This window comes from Microcebus murinus, chromosome 16, assembly GCF_040939455.1.
Source record: "Microcebus murinus isolate Inina chromosome 16, M.murinus_Inina_mat1.0, whole genome shotgun sequence".
Lineage (NCBI taxonomy): Eukaryota > Metazoa > Chordata > Mammalia > Primates > Cheirogaleidae > Microcebus > Microcebus murinus.
The window spans coordinates 43915435-43935615 of record NC_134119.1 but is presented as its reverse complement, the minus strand read 5'-3'; the positions used below and the strand labels follow the sequence as shown (position 1 = coordinate 43935615).

Genomic DNA, 20181 nt, shown 5'->3' with positions numbered 1-20181 from the left:
CCAATACCTACCATGTTTCACAGTAACACATTTTTTTAAAGCTATTAAATAGATATGGTAAATATATTTAGAAAGTACAGAGACTGATATTGTCCCACTTCATATACCCGCCCCCAAAAAAGAGAAATAAAGTATCAAACTTCCTAAGCTTAAACTCAAAAAAATTAAAATTAGTAGTGTAAAAAATGTTTCTGAAGAAAAATTTAATTTCATATATTAAAAAATACATAAAAAATAACAATGTATATAACAGTAATATATAAAATAGTCAATGCTGTTGAGAATGCCGTTAAACAGTACTGTTCAATCTAGTACAACCACTTTAGAAAGCAAGTTTAATGAGACTCTGACAGGTAACTGTTAAATTATTTTATATGTTCTCTTTTAAAATTCACTATACAAATAAACTCTATTAAGCAACTTAGGAAAATGCAGATTTTTATTACAGTATTTCAAAGACTTGGATGTCACTTTAAATTCAGTTATTATCTTCCCTTTGTACCTAACTCAATTAATATAACAGACCCTAAAATATTTTAATATTTAATAAAAACATTAAAAGAAAATCTTCTGCAACTTTAGTTATTTAAGTTAAATGAATAAATCACCAAAATGTAAGTGGCAGGAACACTTTCAGTGACGTTTTCCTTCTGTTATTCACAGGATTAACTATTTTGAGTAAATTGAATTATTTTAATATTGAGAACTCAGAAGGCTATTTTAATGATACTATAATTAGTTACACTATCCATGGCATGAAGGCAATTAGTTCACACCACAGGCCAAGAAAAGTAAAAAATTATATTTCGCATAAAGCTTTTAAAAATATATGTCAATTTTATTCATGAACATGTATAGACAATACTTTTTAAAAATCTAATAAAAATAAATATAGGAAGGCACTGTTGTACTTGAAAAATGAGGCAGGTATTTTTAGTCAGACAGATCTGCATTGAAATACCAAGTTATACCTTTACTGGCTGTGTGGCAATTTACTCCATGAGCCTAATCTTAAAATAGGGATGATAATGTTCTACTTCATTACAAGTTATTGCAAGAATTAAAAGAAACAGCATATGTGAAACATTATTGGCATACTGCCTGCCTGGCACATGGTGGTTAACCCTGTAGTAAGTCATCACTATTGTTTTTTTAATCCTCTACTAATCATTTAAATTATAAAGGTGATATTCTTATTGTCTAAGTACCAGAGAAGTTGTATATTTTACAAAAAGCAAACTGTACAAAGCAACCTTTCCCAAATTGATTCTTGACTAACAAGACATAAACTCCATCATTAAAAGACAAAAATAATAGACTTTCAAGGAAAAGAAGCCATTCACCATTTAATGGTAAATCTCTGTTGCTCTGCCTCTACCAACAAAAGTACTCTTTTCTGAATATACTAGATTCAAACAAATTCATTCAGGCAAATGTTTTTTAAAAGCTGTTCGCAACCAAATTCTACTAAACTGAGAATGGCCTCAGATATAATAAAGCTACATTTTAGAATACAAAATTCAAAACCACATATACCAGGAAACAGAAGCTATTTAATAAAACATTAACAATACTGACATCAGTAGACAAGTACTGGAGACTACTAATGAGCCCAACAACTCAGAAAAAAACAAATGGGCAAAAATCCGTAACTTTAATGGTTCTCTTTAAACAAACAGGTAATCTGGCTTCAGAACATTCTAGGTGAAAATCTCACTATGCAGACTCCAGTTCCATGTTATTCTATATAAAAATAATTGTGTCAAGAGAGGTTAAGACAGGATCAAATAAGCAACCTATCACCAATCTCCCCATTCCTACTCCCAGGGCAAATTTTATTGATCAACAGTCTAGTCCTGTGGCTCTACAGAGCCTGAATATAATACTAGAACCCTTCTCAAAGCAACCACAGTTGGCAAAGTTTAAACTTACCTGCTCCCCAAAATAAGAAAAAAGCATTCTATCATCAGCAGGGCATCTGAGAATACCAGTCACTCTCAGTTCTGCCCTACAAGGACTGTAGTCACTATAATCTTGAATAATATGCATCAGCTTTTTCTGCTCTCCCCAGATGTCTCATTGCAATCCCTTTCCCTGACCCTCTACATCCCACTCTGTTAGTGAGACAAGAAAACCAAAATCAAATGGAACAAAAACACAACAGAAACCCAGGCTGCTTCTCTCAGGAGATGCAAAATCTCAATCTTTCAAATTCCAAATCTAAGGCTCTAAAACACCTAGCTGTGAATTATGTGAATACAAATTGAATCAGTCTTCTGGTATGGCAAAATTCCACATATGGGGTTGCCCCGCAATAAAACAGGAAAACTATTAGAATAAAAAAACCCTAAATATCCAAGCTTATGCAATTTCCTTGGATAGCAAAAATGTACATCTAATACTGAACCTTCCATAATAGCTTTCCTTCCTCTACTGTTACCTTACGGTCTATTCCCTTGCCCCTGCTACTGCCACATCAGGTGTTTTGAGAGCTCATCATCTGTTGCCACTATAACAGGAAGGTGGTGGACAGAGTACGGCCTTGCTGGATTTGCTTCTGCAATTTGGATTACAAAGTTCAAATAAGGAGGGATACCATGGAGGCAAATCAATATAACTACAGCAAATCCATCCTGTGTTTCTAAGTTCGCCAAGTAGGGGAACAACCAGAGTTTACATAGTGAGGGCTTAAAATACTTATTCACATCTATTCGAAGCCTGAATCGGACAGTGCGAGTTATGCCTGAGGAAAATCTATTTTGCAAAATGCCTATAACTGACCCCTGGGAGGAAAGGGTAAATAAGGGAGCAAAAGCTGTCCTCCCCTCTTGCTCCAGCTGTGAAACATATGGATGTCTCCAACATGCTTTCTAGCACCATCCACCATCCTGTTCTTTGGGGGAGAAGGAAGCAATGCATTACAAAAACACTGCAGCCACTTTGCTGTATCTTTATATTTGTGTGCATCAACTATCCCACATACTTTTCTTTCACATGATTTAGATATTTTCATACTGATATTTGTGTGCATCAACTATCCCACGTACTTTTCTTTCACATGATTTAGATATTTTCATACTGATAAAGATGAATTTAACAGAGTTAAAAATTTTTAAGGCAAAGAAATTGATACACTGTAAAACAAAAACAACTCCAGGCTAAGTGATAAGATTCACACACACACCTGCAAGAGGCATCTGATTTTCACTACTATTCAATGTCACATAAAAGTAGGCCACTTACAGAATTATTCTGCATCCTCATTTCATAGGCTGCATGTCTCGGATTACTGGCTACGTGAGAACCTGGTGAATTTCTTGAACTCAAGGCATGAGGAGTTAATATTCCACTAGGAGTGAAAGCTGGTTGATCTCTCTAACATAAATGGAAAGGAATATAGAAATTAAAATTAAATCACAACAATACAGTTAGAAAGGAGGGCAATGGAATAGAGTTCTTACTGTAAGTACTTAACTACTAAACTCACTAAAAGATCAAATGGATTTCTGTTAACATTACAGGGCTGTCAACACCTTGATTTGATGGTAACTTACACCCTATAAACAACAGTCAGTAATACTTAATAGCCCTGCCTTAAAACTATATACAATAAATACACTGTCCCGATACACAGAATCTATTCAAGTCTCATTATGCTAACCCATCGTTTGTTTACAATTTCAGAAAACAATTAAGACACAATTTCAGGCAAATAAAAATAACACAACAATTAAAGTAAAAAAAAAAATAAGTCAAGTTTGACTTAGGAAATACAACTTTTATTTACTCTTCACCTTGCTAGAAATTAACTCTTTGTTTCCAGTTAGGTGATAGTCTTGGCTGACTGAAAAAATAGATATTGACTGAAAGAAAATAAGTAGAAATCAAATTTGCCCCTCCCAATCTAAGTAGTTTTAAACCTACCTGCAACAAGAAAATAACTCTACTTTTCTCCCTTGTTTCCTGGAATTATTTAATTCTAACAAAACATGACAATAAAAGATAGTCCCTAAACTCCACGGGTTTGAAAATCCAGTAGGGAAGACAAGAAAAACAAGAACCAATGAAGTCAAATGACTATAAAGCATTACGCAATTAAGTAAGAAAAAAAATGTCACAGGCAGGAAGCAGGAGAGTTAAGACAATCATGGACCAACAAGGGAGGCCTTGTGGAAAAGGTAAGATATGAGTGAGTTGCGAAGTCCAAATCCATTTGGCAGTACCAAATGAAGACAACACTGCATCAGCAGGGATACGGTGTATATAAAATACAGCAGGGGATAAGCTGGATAGCTGGCATTCAACCAGATCACAGTGTGCACTGAACACCAAACTAAGACAGAACTGGATTCTGAGGGGATGAAGAAATCAGTGGTGATTTTGGAGCAGACAAACAACAAAGTTTAGAGTGTGGAGTTGGAGGAAAGTTAATCTGACCACGGCAGAGGAATGAAACAGAGTAACTTTTAAGAGGATACAAAGGGTTGCCTTTTCATTATAAAAACAATACTAGATTGCTATAAACAATTCAAAGAGCTAAGTGCCACCTGCCTCCCACCTCCTGCCCCCTTCCCACCAAACTCCAGAGCTTTGAAAGAGCTTCTTTAAAATTAACGCCAGTATTCTTTATCCAGGTAAAGCGGCAACTGGGTGGATATTATGTCCCTAACTCTGAATGGATAAGGAATAAAGCTTCTATAATGAATATCATCTTCACAAATTATAAACTTATGCTATTGCCAATCTCATGAAATTAATTAAAACTCACCTTCATTCTCTTTCTTTTTTCTTTCTGTCGTCTTCTAAAACTGTCCTAAAAGTATAAAATCCACATATTCTGTCAAATAATTACACAAAAATGTCAGAGTTAAACATTACCAGGAATGATTCGGGAGACAATTTAAATTATAAAGGAAGATCCCAGAAATCTAGGTACATGATTAAACTAGGCAACAGAATGTATGTTCAAAGTGTTGCTTAAAAGAACTTCAGCTTGGTAGAGAAACTGAATTGAAATACAATTTAATTGCTCTGAATTTTTTCAGATAGTTTTTGACATCATTTCAGGAAAATGCAAGAACCATTACAAAAACCTTTGGTTCTATCCTGGAGCAAATAGGCTGTCAGTACTGAGAAGATACAAATAAGTATAAGGAAACAGTAATTCTTAAGTTTTAGCTAAATACAGTTAATAACTAAGATGATAGATTTTCCAAAAATCAACACGACAATTTAATGAGACTCTCACCTAAATAAAAAGAGCTTGACAGTTCCTGACTGTCTCATGCATGGCATAACAGGAAAAAGAGAGAAGTAGGACTCTGTTCAAACATTAACCCCAACTCCAGCTTCCAAAAAGACAATCCAAGGAAAAGGAAGAAGGAAATTCACCGCTTACTCTGGCCTGATTTAACTCACGGGAACAGGTCCAGTCCACATAGATTCTTTCCTTCCACTCTTTTTCAACATATAGCTATGGTTTCAACTGGACAGGATTTTGGGTTGTACTTGCTTCCCACTAACTCTAGGCCATTCAAAGCCCTCCCATGCCCAAGTCCAGGTTTCCCTGAGTATCAAGAAGTGAAACAACAGCTAGGGTGGCCATGGCTGCTGCTGTGGTCTAAAACAGGGGCCAACAGGTATTATACTGATGGTCATTCTAGTAGTTGCATTTCTATCTCTTTCAACTCAGTCCTGTCAAGTGCAACATAATACCTTAATGAGATCTGAAATTGGTGCTTTCTGCTGGGAAAGGAGCTGAACCTTGGATACATAAGTTTGCTGCTATGAAGTGGAACCCAGGTGACAAACTACCTTAAAACTTCCTAAGACGTGAAAACTACTGATTTCTTTAATCAAGCTCTGCCCCCATCTTTAATGAAACTTAACTTTATCACCAATGACCTACAGATTATGAAATTCATTAGCCAATTTTCAGTCCTTATCTGACCATGACTCTTTCCTCCTTGAATCACTACAGTCTCTCCACTTGGCTTCCAGAACTCTACATTCACCTGGTTCTCCTTCTTCCGTCTTGCTAAGTGCCTTCACTCTTCAACTCCCCAACCACTTCATGTTTATGCTCCCCTGGGCCCAGCACTTGGACCTCTTCACTTCTCTCCTCCCATAGGAGTAATCAGCCAGTCTCACAGCTTTAAACACCATCTACATGCTGATGACTCCCTAACCAGGCCTCTGCCCATTCAACATCTCCACCTTGCTATCTCAAACTTAACAAGTCCAAAATGAAATTTCCCCATCTCATCTTTGCACATACCACAGTCTTTCTAATGAGGGCTGCTCAGAACATTTTTCAGTCACTGGGACAAATGCCCTGGAATTACTGTTGACACCTTTCCTTCTTTCGCCCCTCTATATAATCCATTAGCCAATCCCACTGATTCTGCCTTCAAAATATGTTCAGAATCCAACCATCTCTTATCATCTCTAAGGCCACCATCCAGGCTCCCTTGGATTATCACAAAAAAGCCTCCTCATTGAGCTCACTGCTTTGACCTTTGCTTCCATACAGTTAGTTTCAACATGGCTGCTGTAGTGATCCTTTTAGAATATGTATCAGATCTTGATGCAGAATAAAAGCTATAGTCCTTATAATGACCGTATTGGGTCCCACGAGACTGGGCTCTCCATCTTCTTTCTGACTTTCTCTTCTACTCCTTCACTCTTGGCCCCTGCCATCCTGGCTCCTTGCTGTTCTGTGGATATCCTGGGTATGCTCCTACCCCAGAGCCTTGGTACTAGTAATTCCTTCTGTCTCAAATGCTGTTTCTGTACAGCCCTGCATGGCGTACTCCCTCATATCCTTCAGGTCTTTACTCAAAGTCATCTGTCTGTGAGGCCTTCTCTGGTCACCTCTTCTAGAACACTCCATCTCCACCTTCCCAAATGCCTCCTTACCTACTTTAGTTTTCTTTGTGGCACTTAACACTCTCTAACAGGTTACAAGATTTACTTACTTAGTTACTTTACTTATTGTCCAGCTCCCCTAGGAGAATGTAAGCTCTGTAAGGGCAGGAATTTTTTTTTCTGGAGACAGAGTCTCACTCTGTTGCCCAGGCTAGAGTGCCATGGTGTCAGCCTAGCTCACAGCAACCTCAAACTCCTGGGCTCAAGCAATCCTTCTGCCTCAGCCTCCCGAGTAGCTGGGACTACAAGCATGTGCCACCATGCCCAGCTACTTTTTTCTATATATTTTTAGCTGGCCAATTAATTTCTTTGTATTTTTAGTAGAGACAGGGTCTTGCTCTCTCTCAGGCTGGTCTCAAACTCCTGAGCTCAAACAATCTGCCCACCTTGGCCTCCCAGGGTGCTAGGATTACAGGCCAGGGCAGGAATTTTTATCTGTTTTGTTTGTTTGTTGCTGTATCACTAGCATTCAGAACACTATCTGGCATAAAAACACTAAACAAATATTGGCTGAACAAATGAACAACATTTATAAGATAAAAAGCAAATAGTGAAGCTCATTAAAAAAAAGCATCACATTTCTGGCATAAGTGCTCAATTCTAATAACAAATATTATATTCTTTTTCTACCATTTGTTCTGCTAGTCCATTAAATACCTATTTCTAAGTATGGCAGTCACACTTAAGCAGAACAGAAGGCCCACCTGGGTGGACCTTACTCTTCTCTAATCTTTTTGGTGCTATGAGCTCCTTTGAAAATCTGAAAATACATAGACCCAGAAACTTTCATATTGGATTTCTAGAGTTTCCCCTGATGTCCCACCATGCTAAAGGACATCATATGACTCCAGGGACACCAAAAAAGCTTCAAAGCTTTAAAATGCCCTCTCCACCGGGTCAGCTGGAAACCATATTAAGTCTGCAATACTATGGTATCTATAAAATCCCATACTTCCTCCTCTAATAGCCAACTTATCACCAATATTTAATGGTACAGAGACTGCTAAAGTCGCATAAAAAAAACTTCTAGAAAGGTTTTTACTCGAGGTAGTACGTATTAGGTTATTAAGTATGAAATGTCCGACTTCCTTATGTACTAAGTTTGACACTTGATATCTCTGATATCTCCCCTTGACACTTCTAGTTTTATTTTTATTGTGAAGGTACATCCTCAGTGTTTCAAACACACATTTTAGCTTGTGATTATCTTTCAAATTGTTTTTTAAGAGCAATTCTTGCAAAACCCAGGATAAGTCAAAAATCTGTTATTTTCCAATATGACTTCCATCTTAAAACCAATGCAGTGCAGACAGCTCAAATATCAGGATGTGGCTAATGAACACACAGCGCATCGATGGTTTGGGAAGTTCTGTTCTGGTGATTTTAATCTTGAAAATGAGCCATACAGGCAACCTGAGACCCAGGTGGATACTGATGAACTGAAAGCTGTAGTGGAAGCAAATCCATCTCAGCCTACCTGTGAATTGACAGCAAGGTTTGACGTTACTGTTGCAACAATACCGGACCATCTAAAACAAATCGGCTAGGTAAAGAAGCTGGAAAGACAGGTGCCGCATGAATTAAACAAGCATTAGAAGAGAAACTGTCTTGAAGCTTGCCTTTCTTTGCTGTCACAATATAAAGGTAAACCATTTCTACACCATATTGCTACATGTGATGAAAAATGGATTCTTTTTCACAATTGCAAGTGTTCAGCACAATGGCTGGATAAAGTGCCAAAACACAATTCAAAACAGAATATTCATCAAAAAAAGCTAATGGTGTCTGTTTGGTGGTCCAGCGCTAGTATTATCCACTACAGCTTCATGAAACCTGGTCAGTTGATTACAGTGGATGTCTACTGCAACCAGTTGGATGAAACGATGAGGATGCTTGTGATTAAGCAGCCAAGATCAGTCAATAGAGACAGCCAATCCTCTTGCAAGACAATGCTAGACCACATGTTGCACAAACAATGCTGCTCAAACTACAAAAGCTGGACTTGGAAAATCTCTGTCATCCACCGTGTTCACCAGACCTTGCACCAACCGACTACCACTTCTTCCAGGCTTTGGACCAAGCAGCTATGGAAAATGACTTTTGTGATTTCATCGCCACTCAGTCTCCAGGCTTATTCACTGCTAGCATAAACAAGCTACTGTTATGACGGCAAAACTGTGTCAACAGGTTAGGGACATACTTTGATTAATTGTATTGCTTCTTGTTTGAGACATAATAAACTACACTTTTGATTCGAAATCGGACATTTCGTATTTAATGACCTAAATATTACAGTTTGTTAGGTAGGTGTAAATGGGAGCAGGTCAAGTGAAGCCACCATAATTGCTGAAAACTTAGTTAAAAATAGCCATTTCAGTAGACATTGACACCCAAAAGCTAGTTCTGTAACTTCAATTTTACATGTGAAAACTTCTGCCATCGTAGAAAAAGAGTACCAAGTACTGAAGGCTTTTGGAAAAAAGACTTACAGTCAACTCACTATGTAACATAAAATGATGATCACTAGCTTCAGTATACAAAAGTTGAGGAAAACAGAATATCTTGTCAGATTCAATGACATGTTTTAATCTGCTGGGAGATCATGATGCAATGTAGCAGTATTATACTGTTATTTGCTTAAAATACCCAATTACTTTTTATAAAATCAGTTTCTGAAAGGATTTCCCTCACTTTCTAAGCAGCTTTGTTTCTAATCTCATTTTACTCACTGTGGGCCTCCCTTGCTACCCCTCACAATAAGCCTCCCAGCCCCGACTACTTCTGACCCTCAGGCTGCACCAACAGCTAGAAGCAGCTCTTCTTTATCCTTAAATGTCCATGCTTCCCTAGTTTTCTGCTGGAGGCACTTTCACTGTACACAAGTTCCCAGGAAATTCAAGCTCACACTCATGGCTTCAAGTGCCTCCTATTAGCTAATGGTTCTCAAATCTCTTTTCAAAAGACGTCTGCCCCAAGCTTTTCATACACTCACTCAACTGCTTAAAGGACTTTTCTCCTCTAAGGTGTCCTTGTAGCCCCTCAAACTCAACCTCTCTAAAATGAAAACTCCATTTCCACCAAGACCCCACCCCAACCCGTTACATACCTAGTGCTTGCTACCTTAGGGAATGGCACCAGAAAACTCCTAATTCCCAATTCCCTAAGCCAGAAACCAGGACTTCTCACCTAAGCACTCACCCATCACACACAATTTTCAAGTGCTTTGTTATTTCTTTCTTTTATGTTTCAATTTCTTACTTAAGAGGTGCAGCCCTCCCCAGATCCTACATTCTCCCAACCCTCGGTCCTGGCTGATACAATTCAACCCAGAATTCCTACACTCTACTCCTGGAATATGAGTTCTTAGGTCTTAACTTATCTTCCTGCCTATACAACATGGTAGCCACTAGCTCAATCCTGGTCTCTAGCCTTGGAACCCTCTTTCATATCCTATTTATTAGATGGCTATTTGGATTTATACCCTACTAAGATTAAGAAGATAGGAAAAAAAGTTATAGTGCATCTCAAAGAGTGTGAAATACATAGTTCCACACAGCATAACCTTTATGAAATAATCAAAGCACTGACTCCTCATGACGACATTAGTGTTGATACACCGTAATGATATAACAACACACTCAAAGAGGTTAAAGTACAATCACAGGATCATCATAGCCTATTAGAGACAGGAGCAATTTTAGCTACTGCAATAGAAACACTTTACCTCATCATCCTTTCTCTTTTTAAAAATGCTATCCTCAACTTCACCAACTGCTAACATGATCATCTGTACTCTTTGCAGATTGACATAACCACTTTCTGTAAGGTAACCCTGTAAGTGATAAAATACATGTAAAATGATCTTCTTATAAAAGCAAATACTTGTGTTTTCAAATTATTCAAGAGTGAACTTACCCCAGTTTTGTGTACCACATTTTTGTATATGTTAACCAAACGGTCAATTGCACCTTCCCTGCCACCAGGAGACAAACATTATGCGTTAGGACCAGCGGGCACTGTAAAGTCAAGGAGGCTTTGAAACACGACACAAATACACATACCTAATCTCTAATGATGGCAAGTGAGGAAGGAAGTCATTTCCCACAAAAAAGCACATGAAGACCCAGTCATCAATGCTCCTCTCGACATCAAATGTGAACGGAAGGCTGGCCATGGTAAGTTCTCTTTCCAAATACTACAACCAAAAAGGAAGGCTGCCATTAAAGCTATCAAAGGCACCCTGCTTTAGAGTGCCCAGTCCAATGGTTATTACTACATACCTCACGAAGAACATTAAGACGAATAAAGATAAACTCTCCTTCTGCACAAGGAAGACTATCTGCAAGTTCATCATGCTGCAAGAATGGAAATGAAAATTAAAGTGTATTCTAAACCCTATAATTTTTTCCAACCAAGCAAATTTTAATGCTTTTCCTAAAGAAAGGTTCATTTCTAAATTGTAAGCATTAACTAGAAAAAACTCACCAAATCATTTCAAAATAAAAATTTTATTTTAAACCCAATCACACCTAGCCCATATGTCAGCAAACATTTTCTGCAAAGAACCAGAAAGTAAATAGCCTTTGGGGGACATATACAGTCTCTGTTGAACATTTTTTCATGTTTTATTTTGGTTTTTACAATCCTTTAAAAATGTAAAAACTATCCTTAGCTCATGGGCCAAATCTGGAAGTCTATAATTCGCCAGCCTCTTGACCTATACCCAGCCCATATTAGTATTTTGATGTATATGCCTCTAGCCTCTTCTTCATGAACCTATGTGCATAGGTACATGTATGCTGTCTTTATTGTATTACATATATGAAATCATATATTTCCATCTTATATTTTTTCCACTTGTCACCACCCAAGCTAGTCTAACCCTAGTGCTTGCTATCAACAATGTCTTTTAAAGAGGCATCATATTATTAAAACAAAAGCCCATCCTGATCTACACCCAACCAATATTTTAATGTATATTGCTCTAGCCTCTTCTCTCTGAATATATGTGCAGATACATGTACATTATCTTTATTGTATTGTTTATCTGAAATCATGTAGCATATTTTATTTTTTATCTACCTTTTTCATTCAAGAATGTCTTTTATAGAAACACCATATTCTTTTAAGACAGAAGTACCTTTAAAAGAGACTGGATATACCTAAGTGAACCTGAAAATACATAGGAGCTGGGAGTAACTTAAAAGTATCAAGAAGTTTTTAATAAATTTGACTCGTAGTTCCTTTTAAGAAGAGTAACCATTTGAAACAAATAACTTCTACAAATAAATCACATGCAATGGGCCTTCCTATCTACAAGAGCTAAGCCTGATGTAGATACAGGCCATGTTAGAAAAAGTACAGAGACTGCTCACCGGGTCTGAAAAAATAAAAACAAAAACAAAAAAGAAAAAGAACAGAGCAGGAAAAACAAGTGTATGCATGCTTCTGAATGCAGGTTTATTTTAAAGTGCTTTAAAAGATACATCTCTGTGAGGGAGGGGCAACAGAGCAAGCAGGTAAAAAAAAGCTAATCAGGCATAATTTTTTCTTTATTCATTTTAAAAATGAGGCAACTTGAATATACATAATGCTATTTAATTATACACTTAAAAATAGTTTAAATGGGACATTTAGAGCTACAAATTTTACCACAATAATAGAATTTAAAAAAAAAAAAAAATGAGGCAACTACCATCTCAAAGTTCTTACCTTTCCCTTCTTTTCTCTTGGCAAACCTTCACAATCCTTGACCTCATGTCCAAACTGATTACAAAGACCACATGGTTTGGGTTTGTTTGGTTTGAATTCTTCTCTAATAATGGTAAAGTTGGGTTCATGTGTAGCCAGGCCAAGCATAATGAGATCAGCTATCAATCAACGAGAAAAACACTAAACAGTGAGCACTTTGAGAGGATCCTTACCATAAACAAAGTACTATCAGACACCAACACAAAGAAAAGCCCAAATGAGCACACACAAATGCCCAAAAGCCTAAAATTTCCTAGCAGTTCTCAGTCAACAAGAAGTCCTCCAGATATGTCGACATACAACACAGACTAGCACTCAGGATTAAACACTTGGGAAATTTTCTATTCCAAAGGTATGAGCAATTAAATTAAAAGATTGAAAAATGTAAAAAAAAAAAAAAATTAAAGACAAGTGATCATTGATCACAGATTAAACAACTCAGTACTAGTTCCCTCTCAAACATAATATAACCAAAGCATTTTAAAATTTCCAGGCAATCATGAATAATCCATAACTACAACCCAACTCGGCAACCTGCTACAATTTAATCCAAAAGAAGAAACTTACCATCTGCTCCACATAAACAATGATGAGTATTTGGGTCATGGTTAGGCTGGGCTAAAGAGGGGAGAAATATACATTTTTATATAAATATATTACATACCACAAGAATATCACATCTTACCAAATATTTTCTATATGGCTTATCTGTTTTCTTAATAGACCATGTAATAAAATACTTATAAGGTTTACCTCTTTGTCTTCTAATATAATCCATGATTTTATGTTCTCCTTCACCAGGAGCACTAGCATCAGATAAAATAACCTATTAAAAAAAGTTTTTTTAACACTTTCAGTTCATCCCCAATTTTCTATAGGCATAAAAATCAAAAGAACTGAGTATCTTAAGAAAAGCTAAGATAATTCTATTAATATTAAGATAGTGTTTCTAGTAGGAAAATTTTCTGAATAAAGGGTGTGTGGGTTAAACACCAAAACTAGTTTATTGGTTAACTTATTACACAGAATGGAAAAGAATAAAATGTCTGGGTCAGATTTAGCCATGAAAAAAACTGATCAGTTCACAAGATCCTATTATTTTCACTACCACCCAAGGACAAAGCACCAAACCATAAATGCTCTGAGAATAATCAATAAAAGATAGATTAAATATAACTTACCATAGCTAATAGGGAAACAAGCTTAAAAACATGAAAGTTCCTTTAAATTTTACTTGAATATTTATTAGAACATGGACATTCTTTAAAGGCAGGCTCACTAATAAATATAGATCTTGCTATATTTTTAGATCTAATGGAAATCTCCATTTAAAAATAACTTTCTTGTGTGTGTATATATATATATATGCATATATATATATATTTAAATTATGAATTCTATCGTATGCCTTTCAAGTGTTGGTAAGAGGATAAAATTGGCCTTGAGAGAAAATTCAGCCATCTAAAACCTGACCATGCAAGGCATCCCATTTCTAATAACCCTGGCAGCTTTTCTTTCCTCTGACAGTCAACTAGCATTTTGGGCAGGGGGCGAAGAGGGGAAGATACACAGTATCAGTCATATCAAAATAGAGCCTCAAATAATTACCCTAATCTTTCTGAAGTACAAAAATGTGAAACTTACTGTCAAATTTTTCCACCCAGGGTCATTATTTAAACGATCAGCTATGTAATAGCGGAGGCATTTGGCAAGATTGTCCATGAACTCAGTTCCCTAAAATGACAGAAGGAAATAAATTAGCCTATCATTTAAGAGTTAGGAATAGCTAGCAAAAGTATGAGACTACTTACTGGTGTAATACAGTTGCTGTCAAATCTTTCTTTTATTTCTTCAGGAGGAAGATAGCCACCTAGAGAAAAGAGGCAATGTTTCATTCTCCCCATAAAAAGTGAGGTCAATTACTCAACATTAAGCCAGGCACCACCAATAACAAAGTTCAAGTACAAAAGAAAGAAGTGTTGTCACCCAAGGAACAATGTTTCCCCTTTTGGAATATAAAGATTCCTCCCTTCAAATTTAAATAAAGGTTTAATAAGACTGTCAAACAAGATATGGTACACAAAAGATACTACACTGTTACATAAAAATATAAAAATTATTATGAAGTTCTTCCTCTGCAACACATACACGTTAAGGGTTTTATTTTTGATAACAGTTCTTAAGGTAAAGGTGCCTCAGAAAAATGAAATTAAAATGCTGAGTTTACCACACCCTTATAGGATAAGAAACAAAATTATCAGGTAGAGGAATATAGAAATCCTATATTTTCCTCTATATCACAAATTAGCTGCTTCTCAAGAAAACATATATTTTCTTATATCTTCAAAAACAAAGAATCCTTTAAATCAAAACATTCTATTCTAAATACAAACAGGTTTTAGAGTCTTAATTACAAGCTGTGGCTAAAGTAGCTATTACTTGCACACTTCTGGCAAATTAAAATAACTTAATATTTATTGTAATTACAAGCCTGAGCTGACCACATTATGACATCCTTTTTTCAACTGCAAAGTGCAATTATCTTGAGCCAATAAATTGTGGCTTTTCTATACTATATTATCTTATGCAGCAGAACACCAAATAAGTCACCCTGCTAAACCATAGCCTACCTCACACACAGATGTGGTGGAAGAGGACCAGTCTGCCCCAGTCGGCATCAGCATCCTCCAACCTTTCTCCTCTATGAGACATAGTCAACTCCTACCTGCGTACCTACTACGAATTCCAAGGCTTTGGGGAACTGCAAAATGACTGCATCCCACCCTCAACCTCCCAAAATTAAGAGAACCCTGAGCACAGCGTCTGCTCCATCAACCTGTATTCAAAATGTGTAAGTGTCTTGGCAACAGCCTGTAAATGTGGATTAAATCACCTCTGGCCTCCCCCAGACAGACTTCTGAGTTTCCAAGAAGCAATAAGCAAACAAACTAAGACTCATTTACTTTTTTTTTTTTTTTTTGAGACAGAGTTCTCACTTTGTTACCCAGGCTAGAGTAGTGAGTGTTGTGGCGTCAGCCTACCTCACAGCAACCTCAAACTCCTGGGATCAAGCAATCCTGCTGCCTCAGCCTCCCAAGTAGCTGGGACTACAGGCATGCACCACCATGCCCTGCTAATTTTTTTCTATATATATTAGTTGGCCAATTAATTTCATTCTATTTATAGTAGAGATGGGGTCTCGGCTCTTGCTCAGGGTGGTTTCGAACCCGTGACCCCAATCCGACCGCCTCAGCCTCCCAGAGTGCTAGTATTACAGGTGTGAGCCACCGCGCCCGGCCTTGATTTAAAGTAAATGTTTACAGAACTATAGCTTTCTGACAGCCCCCACAGAGAAGAAGCACTCTTATTATACTTCTGTTAGCATTTTACAGATACATAAAAGTTAGCTGCACTCGCCCTGAGAGGGGCTGACAGTCTGCTCTCCCTATCAGCATCCTGTCCTTTTATTCCCAAGTTTCCCTTTTACTGTAGAGTCTGAAAACAAACAAACTTATTAATGCGAATGAAGGATTCCATGAACTATTTCTCCTCAACAGTGAACATACATTTTCCTTGGATATTCTGGGATCCTCATTAAATTAAAATCTCATCTATTTGTAAGAAAAAGATGTGGCCAGGCACTGTGACTCACACCTATAATCCTAGCACTCTGGGAGACCAAGGTAGATCACCTGAGGTCAGGAGTTCAAAACCAGGCTAAGCAAGAGCAAGACCCTGTCTCTAGTAAAAATAGAAAAAAAATTAGCCAGGCATGGTGGCGCATGCCTGTAGTTCCAGCTACTCAGGAGGCTGAGGCAGGAAGATTGCTTAAGCCCAGGAGTTTGAATTTGCTACGAGCCAGGCTGACACCATGGCACTCTAGCCCAGGAGACAGAGTGAGACTCTCTCAAAAAGAAAAAGAAAGAAAAGAAAGAAAAGAAAGAAAGAAAGGAAAGAAAGAAAGGAAAGAAAGAAAGAAAGATGGCTACCCCTCCCTGGCTGTATACAGTCTGTTGAAAGTCCAACTTTAATACTCTTTACCTTTTGCCAGTATTTCTTCCCTAACTCGCTGCTTTTCGACTGCTGCCTCCATTCCTTCTTTTGATGCTCTGAACCGCCTCGAACGTTGCTGGTTCATTTTAGCACGTGGTGCCTGAAAACATGTATTTCATATTCATATAATACTAATAAAAATATTCATAAATAAATCTGTACTTTATTTTGAATCAGCCATTCTTATAAAAGTAGTATGTTAAAATGAAGAAAGGTTAAGTATTAATAATATGCCTAATAACCGTTTCATGACAGACAACAGATTCTGAGAACTTAAACATGGACCAAGAACCTAAAAGCTAAGTTCAATCAGGTGAATGAGTGACGTGTCAAAAGGACAAAAATCCTATGAAGCACTTCATCTTGCAAGGCCCACAGCCTAATGCCAGTTCCCCTGCTTCAAAGCAACCCCCCCAAAAAAATGCTCACTTTATTTATAGATCCAGTAAGCATTTGATGAGTGGTTACCATAGAACCAGGATTAGGAAGACCTTCCTTATGTCTACACATAAAAAGGAAGGATGGTCTCCAAATGGGATTCATGATGTCCCATGAAAGCAACAGAAAAAGTACTTATTCTTGACCTGCAGGACCTCAATGCACTTCTATTTTGTATTTCCCACAATAAGGTTCATAATTAACACTCTGTCTTTTCAATAAGGCACAGCAGTTAGAGAAGGAGCAATGTTTTAACCAAAAGTACTTTTAAATTCATTCTAACCAAATGCAATTTAAGACTGGATAAGCCTGAATAAAGTGAACTAGACTATAAGATTCTAGAAGTTACTAAACTGAATTTTGGGGTTGGAAAGAACTCTGGAATATCCTGTGTATACGTAAATATAAGTTATCTTATATTCTCTTTAAACAGTTCCCTTTCCTGTAAAATGAGACCATCTAATGTAGCCCTCCCAAGCACCAAGTTCTATGATCTACATTTACACATAAAAATGTGTGTATACATATGCACATATACATACACATACAAACATGCACATATTTTATATCTGATCTAGTAGTAAGGGCACATTGGAGTAAAATTAAAATTTAGCTGAATATAAATTGGAATATGCTCTAAAGAAGACATATTCCTGTTCTCTTTATTCTTTATTCCAGTCTAACTGCAACTTAGCAAGTTATCAGGTAGCTGAGATTTTTCAATGAGTAAAAAGAACCTCACAGAAAAATTAATTTTGGATTCAAAGTTCTCTGGATTTTCAAAATCATTCATTAGCCACGGGGATGTACTAAACCTAAAAGAAAGAGAATCTACTGCAAATGGCTAAATAAATTTAGGGCATGCATCCCCCACCACCACCCATCAATCTCCAATTATTCATCATCATTAAAGAAATACGGCAAAAGTCACCTCCTATCTCCAAACTCCCTTAGTAGCACTGACTTCATCCCTCAACACTTTGCATGTGTTATCTAGTGCCTATAAAGCGTATAAGTAACTCACACATTTATTTGTATCTCCCTCCCTTTGATGGTAAGCCCTTCAAAAACGAGCGCAGTCACCAATATGCCCAGCATTTCACAGTACCTGGTACCAAACAGACACTAACTAACATTTGAATGAATAAATGAAGTATGAAGTTTTCATTCTTAAATCCACCACTGTCAACTAGACACTGGGAACACAGCAAAAACCAAAATGGAAGCTTTTAAGTGAACTATCTTAGCACTTACCACTCCATCTATTGCCATGTAGAGAAGTCGTCTTGGTCTTACAATATTGAAAAGTCTGTCAATGTACTCAAAAATTGCAACCATCATTTCATCTTCGTTTTTTGGTGCTGGTCTATAATGACAAGCAAACAATGTAATATAACATAGTATTTCCTCTGTCATTTGTGATATCAGTGACAAAAATAGGTTACGTACTTATCTTCAGGATGAGTACAGGGATGGATGATTCCATTCATATCCAAATATAGATTATCAAACTCCACATCATTGGGATTAGGTTTACTGGCATCAACTGGAATCTTTACACCACTGCATTCCTTTGGCTATGAGGAAGTGATAATTAATAGTTTGATTGTTCAGGTCTAAAAATGACAGATCCTAGGCTCAGTATGAACCTGTGTTTCATCACTGAACTGGAAATAAAACACTTTAACCTTTAAATTATAAAATAAGTTATCTTATTCCATAAAGCAAACTGAAGCAGATATTTCATCTTTACAAAGTAGATGGCTTCTATCACAAGTTAATTTGACAAGGTGGGAGATGTTTATCAAATTTTGATATCATCCAATTGTCCGAGTGAGAAATCATGGGAGTCACATTAAAATTCATTTCCAGCTGGACGCAGTGGCTCACACCTGTAATCCTAGCACTCTGGGAGGCCGAGGCGGGCGGATTGCTCGAGGTCAGGAGTTTGAAGCCAGTCTGAGCAAGAGCGAGACCCCGTTCTCTACTATAAATAGAAAGAAATTAATTGGCCAACTAATATATATAGAAAAAATTAACCGGGCATGGTGGCGCATGCCTGTAGTCCCAGCTCCTCAGGAGGCTGAGGCAACAGGATTGCTTGAGCCCAGGAGTTTGAGGTTGCTGTGAGCTAGGCTGATGCCACGGCACTCTAGCCTGGGCAACAAAGCAAGACTCTGCCTCAAAAAAAAAAAAATTGATTTCCTTCCTCACCCACATCAGTAAGTCCTGCCAATGCAATCTAAAAAAATGCCTCTCCACTTCATCTCCTTTTACTATCACTACCATGAACAATACCAGGTTATCATCTCTCACCTAAAAGATCACAACCTTTGTAGAGAAACTCCCTGGTCTCCAGACCAGCCTCTATACTGTCAGAGTTCCCTTTGTAGAACATATATATGTCTGTGTCTTAATCTTGCCTAATTTTTTCCAATGATTCCCACAGCAAGTGGTGACCAGTGAGCCTGGACTCTCACTAGTCTCCTGTTCTGCCACAATACTGCTGAAGCCCAATAGTGTTGAAGCTCACTCAATCTCTCCTAAGTTCCTGGGAAATGCTCTTTCATCTCTCAATGCCTTTGCATAACGCTGCTTCTCTCAGAATCTCTTCTTCCTCTCTGCCAACACTCACTTCCTGAAATCTTACTGATTTTCCAGGGTCTAGACTCAGATCAAACGTCATTCACACTATAACACTTATAAACTTTATAACACTTTGTAAACATCTCCCAAGAAATTAACTGCTCCTGCTGCATTTCCTTAGAATTAAGCTTATTCATTTATAGCATTTCCATACTTTTATAATTAATTTATCACCCTGATCTAGCTACACTGTGAGGTCTTCAAAAGGTGAGGGCTTATTCACTCCCAGAGGTACTCAATTTTATTTTTATAAATAATATTACCTTTGTTTTTTCTTCCAGAGCTTCAGCAAAAGATTAAGAATGTGAGATCCAATTTTTACATTTATTAATAGTAAAAATCACCTAAAAAATAAGTTTCCCAGAC

At 37.2% G+C, this 20181-nt stretch overlaps 1 protein-coding gene across 1 annotated transcript in view; it reads right to left on the bottom strand.

Moving 5' to 3' along the window:
- XRN2 (5'-3' exoribonuclease 2) overlaps positions 1 to 20181 on the bottom strand; it is a 77292-nt gene that overhangs the window by 43789 nt on the left and 13322 nt on the right. Inside the window, exons 2-15 of the mRNA XM_012739218.3 lie at positions 18619 to 18746; positions 18424 to 18535; positions 16720 to 16831; positions 14490 to 14548; positions 14323 to 14412; positions 13432 to 13504; positions 13246 to 13296; positions 12640 to 12797; positions 11208 to 11282; positions 10989 to 11122; positions 10843 to 10900; positions 10652 to 10759; positions 4769 to 4813; positions 3244 to 3375 (exon numbers count right to left, since the gene is read on the bottom strand). Coding sequence (XP_012594672.1) covers positions 3244 to 3375; positions 4769 to 4813; positions 10652 to 10759; positions 10843 to 10900; positions 10989 to 11122; positions 11208 to 11282; positions 12640 to 12797; positions 13246 to 13296; positions 13432 to 13504; positions 14323 to 14412; positions 14490 to 14548; positions 16720 to 16831; positions 18424 to 18535; positions 18619 to 18746 — 1335 coding nt within the window. The remainder of the gene's footprint in view (positions 1 to 3243; positions 3376 to 4768; positions 4814 to 10651; positions 10760 to 10842; positions 10901 to 10988; positions 11123 to 11207; positions 11283 to 12639; positions 12798 to 13245; positions 13297 to 13431; positions 13505 to 14322; positions 14413 to 14489; positions 14549 to 16719; positions 16832 to 18423; positions 18536 to 18618; positions 18747 to 20181) is intronic.